Source organism: Mus caroli, chromosome 4 (genome assembly GCF_900094665.2).
Source record: "Mus caroli chromosome 4, CAROLI_EIJ_v1.1, whole genome shotgun sequence".
NCBI classification, from domain to species: Eukaryota; Metazoa; Chordata; class Mammalia; order Rodentia; family Muridae; genus Mus; species Mus caroli.
Genome location: NC_034573.1, coordinates 125,045,547 through 125,052,748, shown reverse-complemented (window position 1 = coordinate 125,052,748; position 7,202 = coordinate 125,045,547). Strand labels below are relative to the sequence as shown.

At 49.4% G+C, this 7,202-nt stretch overlaps 1 protein-coding gene across 4 annotated transcripts in view; it reads left to right on the top strand.

Annotated features, from left to right (window-relative positions):
- The window catches only part of Ncmap (non-compact myelin associated protein), a 27,968-nt gene that overhangs the window by 16,851 nt on the left and 3,915 nt on the right, over positions 1 to 7,202 (top strand). For 2 of the 4 annotated variants that reach the window (XM_021161476.1, XM_021161477.1), the window contains exons 2-3: positions 824 to 1,022; positions 4,699 to 4,784. In XM_021161476.1, the coding sequence (XP_021017135.1) occupies positions 4,709 to 4,784 (76 nt within the window). In that variant the 5' untranslated portion in view covers positions 824 to 1,022; positions 4,699 to 4,708. Of the gene's footprint in view, positions 1 to 823; positions 1,023 to 1,359; positions 1,531 to 4,698; positions 4,785 to 7,202 lie in introns of all 4 variants that reach the window. The other 2 variants (XM_021161475.1, XM_021161478.1) reach the window with 2 other exon arrangements.

Sequence of the window (7,202 nt, the reverse complement as noted above, 5' to 3'; positions counted from 1 at the left end):
GGAACTCACTTTGTAGACCAGGCTGGCCTCGAACTCAGAAATCCGCCTGCCTCTGCCTCCCAAGTGCTGGGATTAAAGGTGTGCGCCACCACCGCCCGGCCCTGATAACACTTCTTACACTTGACCCCCAGGGGAGTCAAAGGGAGGATGAGTCAGTATGTAAAGGGTCATGACCTCCGACACTTCCCAGCCCAGCCCCCACACAGGACCAGTTAACCAGCAGAGGGAACAACCGGCTCTTGTGGAGACAGAGACGCTAGCTTGAGTAAAGTTAGGCTGAAGTATGTCAGAGTGTGTTTAAGAGCCGGCACGGTAGGAGCTGAGATCAAAGCTGGAGTAAGCATTCTGGCTCCTTAGCCCTCTTGGGTTTCTGTCCATCTCAATACTCACGAAGGCCATCTCTTCTGTGTGTGTTCTCTGGGAAGCAGTCTAAGAGGGGGAAGGGGATTCACGGAGACTGGCTGGGCGTCCCAGAACTCAGCCTCTGGCCTGGTATAGCTTTGGCTAACAGCTACATTAGGTGGGGCTCCTGTCCACTCTGCACCTCAGATGCCTCCTCTGTGCAGTGTGCACCGTGGCTGCACCCTCCCCTCCAAAATGAGGATGAGGGTGGAATGGGATCCTGCCTGGGAAGGCCAAGAGCCATGCTCATTACCGTAGTTGTGAAATTAGCTTTGGTCTGGAAAGGGACTGGGCATGCACAGTCCCCTGTCTTGGGTCTGGCTTGGTTAGCTACGGTTGCTGGGGCCCCCACACATGAAAGCATCCACACCCGTAGCCATCAGTGTTCACCGCCCTCCTCCCACCTTCTCTGATGTAGCAGGAACAGAGATGCCATTGAGAGCTGTCGCTGCCGGCATGAGGCAAGATCGAGGCAAGATCGGCTCTTGGGTTGCTCACTGTTCTTCCTGAAGGAGGAGTGACTGGCCGCCACCGGCACCTGGAACCCAGCACCGAGGAGGTGAACCCGGACGGACCTGAGGAGGAACCTGTGTCCTGTGTCCTTGGGAGACTACTCAGTGGTCAGTGTGTGTGTTTATACATGTGTGTATCTATGTGTATACATATATGTATGCTTGAATGAATCTGTAATGATGCGAGGGAGTATGAGGGCATATGTATGTGTGTATATGTGTTTATATGTGCATATGCACACGTGTGTGTATTTATAGGGGAATGGGTGGGAGTGGGTATGAGGGTGTATGTATGTGTGGCTATGTGTTTATATGTGTGCATGTGTACACATGTGTGCATGTTTGTGTGAATCGGGGAATGGGTGAGAGTGGGCATGTGTATGCATGTGTGTGTGTATGTGTGCATCTGAGTGTTACTGCAATGACTGGTCACTGCTCTCACCAGGTGCATCTCAGGGCAGGGAGGTGACAGAACACAGGCATTCCACGGGGCTGCTCTTCAGCTTGCAGACTGACTGAGCACGAGAGTGAGCTTTGTAGCTCTGAGCCTCAGGTCCCGATGGGAAGCCATGGGAAAGGAAACCCTGTATTCTGTGGCATCCTGTACTGGGAGCAGGTACTTGTACTGGGGTTAGACAGAAGATTTGGGCAAATGCGTCTTAGCATGTCTGCCTCACTGTGGCGTCAAAGGCAGGTGTCTGTCTTCAAGAGCCAAGCAGGGAGCCCGCCATCCTGATTTCTCATCTTTAGCCTATTTATTTGTTTATTTCTTTAGAGATAGTATCTCACTTATCCTGGGCTAGCTTCAACTCTGTTTGGAGCTGAGGATAACTTTGAAATCCTGACCGTCCTGCCTGCATCTCTGGGCGCTGGGATTACAGGCATTATCACTATGCCCAGGTTCATTGAACTCCTAATAGCAACACATTCCAGACTTGAGATGTAGCTCAGTGGGCAGAGTGCTTGCCTAGCAAGCGTGAAGCCCTAGGCTCAGTGCACACACCTATAATCCCAGCAGCGCTGGAGACGTGGAGGCCAGAGGGTCAGTTCAGGCTCATCGTTAGCTATAGAGTGGATGCGTGGCCGACCTGGAATACATGAAGTGCCATCTCAAAAAACAAAAAGTAGTGTTCACAGCTTACTCCCCAGCTCCCTTAGGGCCAGGCCTTTCAATTTACAGACAAGCAGAAGCTGGGAGGGATTCTGTCCCTTCCTGTGCTCCTCCCACTGGCAACGGGGAGATGAGGCTGTATCTGGTAGACAGAGCTAAAGAAGAACCAGAAGTGGCTATATCTTCAAGGTGGGACCGGGAGTGTGCAAAGACAAGGCAGGGACACTAGCTGTGCTTTCTGACTCACAGAGGCTGTGGGACAAGAGAGAACAATCTTGCTAACGCTGTCTGGGTGGGAGTCTTCAGGGAAGGGTGGTGACTTGCGGCTGTGTTCTTCCTGCTGGAGAGTATGTGGCCCACCTCAGCTTGTCTAAGGCAATCAGGTGACCAGAGCCTGGGACTGAAGACAGGGGAGGTCTGTAGAGTCCTATACGTTTCCTGGAGGGGGAGCTGAGCCATGGAAGGCCCTGAAAAATCACAAGAACCAGGGTGGGAGTCAAGACCCTGAACTCGCAGTGGGGCAAAGAAACTGAAGGGAGAGCCTGGCCTATAGATGAACAGGGGACTAATGACATGAAAAATCATCGTTGTAATTCAACTACAGAAACACACCTAATGACAAACATACGAAAAACACANCCACTATTTAAAATTATTAATCACTAATTATAAGCCAGGCCACCAAGAGCCGTCTTATGGTAGTACTTGACAGAGCCTCCAAGTGAGTGAAGATGGCCTCCCTCATGTCTCAGGCAGATGCCTGTCCCTGTTTCCATTATAGCTGGGAGAATGTTGGTAGAAGGGCTTGGGAGGCTTTACCATAGAACAAGGTTCTTGACCTGTGGGTCCCGACCCCTTTCACAAGCGTCACCTGTCAGGTATCCTGCATATCAGATGTTTACATCACGGTTCCTAACAGTAACCAAATTGCAGTTATGAAGTAGCAACGAAAATAATTTTATGGTTGGGGGTCACCACAACATGGGGAACTGTATTAAAGGATCACAGCATTAGGAAAGTTGAGAGCCACTGGTCTAGAGAGTAGGGGGCTGAAACCTGAGGCAGCCAGAACAGAAACAAGAGGAGAGGGCAGGTTCCTTGTCTCAGCAATCCAGTGGAGCTGGCCCGTGTCTATCTGTACAGCTATCTCTGTCTCTGTCTCTATCTCTGTCTATCTCTGTCTATCTATCTATCTACCTATCTACATCTATGTATCTATCTATCTACAGATCTATATCTGTCTATCTAGATCTAGATCTGTAGATCTATAGATAGGGATATATAGGGGTAAAACCCAGGGCTTCACATACCAGACATTTGCTCTACTACTGAGCTAGATCCTCAGGCTCTAAAATAGTGAAGTGAAATTTTGCTTATTTCCCATCTTTTCCTGACCCCTGTAGTTCAGAACAACCAATTTAGAACACCAGCCTGCTTCCGAGGCATGCTCGGTCGATCCTGGCATTCCCTCCTGGTGGCGAGACATCTAACTGTGCACCTCCCAACCCACCCTGACCTTACTGGGTTGAGTTTGTCTTCCTAGTAGTGACCTAGGAGAAGTGTAATGAATTCACACTGCTTTGAAAAAAACCCACAAGTTTCTAGGCTGGAGAGATGGCTGAGTGGTTAAGAACACTGGCTGCTCTCCCTGAAGACCTGGGTTCTATTCCCAGACTCTACAGGACAGCTCACAGCCATCTGTAAATTCAGTCCTAAAAGGTCTTATGCCTGCTTCTGACTGCCACCTGCACCAGACAGACAGACAGACAGACAGACAGACAAGTGAAAGGACTCATATCCAAAAAATAAAGTAAGTCTAAATAAATTAAAAATATTTCAAAAAGATAAACCAAGTTCCGAGTTCCTTGCCGAGCAAGGTGGCGGCACACGTCTGTGATCCCAGCACTGGGGAGGTGGAGTTCAAGGTCACCCTCAGCTATAAATGGAGCTAGGAGGCTGCCTAGGCTATGTGAGACCCTGTCAGAAGAGGCGAGAGGAAGGGAAGGGAGGGAGGGACGTTCCTTACACTTCTGGGGTACTGTTTTTGGGAACAGGCCTCATCTTTACTTGCTGTGAAAAGAAACTGTGTTTGAGAATTCTAGAACCATCCAGGAAATGAGGAAAAGAGGCTTTGAATAGGCGTGGCACAGACGTGGCACAAGCGTGGCACAGGCGTGGCAAGACTAATCCAAGGTTTTTTGGTTTTGTTTGTTTGCTTTTTGATTTTTCAGCTGACAGCAAGAGGATTTATTGTGCACGAGTTACACTTGGCCACAAGAAAGAAGAGAACTAGTTCAGAGTGCCAAAGGTCCAGCCAGGGCAGAAGACCAGCAGGACTGTTTTGGTCATAAGAAAGGCAGTCATTTTCCCAGGTGATCGTGGTGAGGTGACGTTGCGGGTCTCCTGAGACTTATTACCGACAGCAGCACACAGTCCAGACAGCTTGTTCCGGTGTCCTGGCCTTCAGCATCCCTCACTTCTGCCCCCGCAGGCGTCGTGGGGTCACGGGCCGGTTTGCTTGGCCCTCATCCTCATCTTTCTTCTCTTGCGCTTCAGCCTGCGCATTCTCTTCTTCTGCCTCTTCCCTCTCATGGCGCAGGAATCTCAAGGAAGGTGGTGCTAAGACCGAGAGCCTCATCCAAGTTTTAAGCAAAAGTTCTCCTTTGTTTTCAGCAGGGTCGAGATGACCACAGCCACCACTTTGGGGGACGCCGTCTTCTCGCTGAACATGACCAGGGGAGAGGACGCCCTGTATAAGAGTAAGGTGGACTTGGGGGAAGATGGCCAAGGCCAGTTCTGGGGTCAGCTTCCTGGTCCCATCACCTGCCAACCCTGTGCATGGCTGCTTTGTCCTGGGCCTCAGTTCCCTCACCTGTGAGACAGTGCATCCTCCCTGCAAGAGGTTGTTGTGAGAGTGTAAATGAGCCCCGGGAAGGAAGGGCCTGGTTCCTGTAGATATGCACAGCACATTAACCACCCCACCCCAAGCACCGTGGCAGGATGGGCTGCTGCTCCTCTTTGTCTCCAGCAAGTCCTGGAGTCCAGGGAGGGACGGAAGTTCGAATCTCTCAAGAGACTGAAGTGGGTCTCCTTGAAAAGTTAACTGCTTGCTAAGTTTGGTAGTGCACACCTTTAATTCCAACACTGGGGAAAGCAGAGGCAGGAGGATCTCTGTGAGTTCAAAGGCCAGACAGGGCTATCCAGAGGGAGATTCTGCCTTGAAGATGACAACAACAGAATTAAAAAGTAACAGCTCATTTACTATTTTTTTCTCCCCCTGCCCGCTGTTTTTGAGGGTTTCTCTGTGGAGCCCTGGCTATTCTGGACCTAACTCTATAGACCAGGCTGTCCTTAAACTCAGAGATCTGCCTCCAGAGTCCTGGGATTAAAGACGTGCAATACCAACGTTCAGTTGGTAGAGCATTTGCCCAGCAGACCCTCATAAAGGCCTGGGTTTTATTCCCAGCACTGGCGATGTGGGGACAGGAAGATTGAGAGTTCAAGGTTATCTTCAGCTACACATTAAGTCCAAGAACAACTTGAGCTGTACAAGACCTTGAATCTTAGTTTATGTCTCTACTGCTGTAATGAACACCATGGTTAAAAGCTACTCTGGGAGGAAAGGGTTTATTTTAGCTTACGGCTTACAGTTTATCATCACGGGAACCTGAGAGGCAGGAACAGGAAGGCAGGAACGGAAGCAGCGACAAGGGAGGGGTGCTGCTCACTGGCCTGTTCCTATGGCCTGCTCAGCCTGTTTACTGACACAACCCAGGACCTCTCACCTCAATCATTATTCAGGAAAATGGCCCTGCAGACAAAGGCCCACAGGCTGATCAGATGGAGGTAACTCCACAGCCAAGTGCATTCACCATGACACCAAGAACAGAGGGATACCAATGACTCCGAGGTCCTGTTCCCCAAAGGAACCCCCCCCCCACACACACACACACATACTGATTAGTTACATAAGGTTTTGAGTCTTGTATGATGGGGAAGAGAGCCATATGTGTTCTTTGTATTTGTTTTTTTTTATAGCATGAGTGTTTGCTAGCATGTACGTACCTGTGGAGGCCAGAAGAGGGCGCCAGATACCCAGAAACTAGAGTTACAGCCGGTGTGGATGCTGGGAATAGAAGCTGGGTCCCCTGGAAGAGCAGCCTGTTCTTACAAACCACTGAGCCATCTCTCTGGTCTTGTGTCTGGTATCTTTAGCTGAACCTTGTGTTTCTAGTCAAGTATGTTAGTGTTTTGTAATGTAGTATTCTATTCTCCGTGCCTGAGATGATATTAAGTGTCCCTGAGCAATTCATAGTTTCCAAAAATCATCATTGAAAGCATTCCAAAGTATATTATGGGCTGGACTACCTTATTAACCCACTTAGCATGTCAGTAATTTTGTTAACAGATGTTTTCAAACAGCCTTTCAACATTGAGGATTAGTTACCCCCTAAGTATGAAATTCGCTGTGAAGTGACAGATTAAGCCTAAAGCATGGATGTATTTGTGGTTCTTGAGGTTTTCAAAACTCTGACAAGGATGTTGTTCTCGGACATTTGGGAGTCTGCCATTGAAAATGTATTGGGCTTAGCCTCTGACCCAGTGCGCTACAGGACATGCATACTAGCCTTGTGTGTAAGAGCAAAAGATTGAAAACACAAACGATCTCAGTAGGAACTTGATGAACAAAACATGGTAATGTGCAGTCATTGAAACCATGGAGAACAGGTAAACGCATGGAGAGATGGAGGTGATAATACCATAAGATAACACACGGAATTGTCTGAGCTGGGGTGTTGTGTGTGTGCACGTGTGTGCGCGTGCGCGTGCGTTCCTGGAGTTACAGGTGGTTGTGAGCCATATGACGTAGGTACTAGGAACCCAGAACTGGGTCCTTTGCAAGAAGAATGTGTACTCTTAGCTCCAGATCCACCTCCCCAGCCCCCTTATTTAGCTTTATTCTGTTTTAGGACAGGAGACATGTAGTTTAGACTGGACTTGAACTTTCTGTGTAGTTGAAGATGACCTGGAACTCCTGGTCCTTCTGCCTCTGCCTTGAGTGCTGGATCCCAGGTGTGCACTACCACAGCTGGATCCCAGGTGTGCACCACCACAGCTGGATCCCAGGTGTGCACCACCACAGCTGGATCCCAGGTGTGCACCACCACAGCTGGATC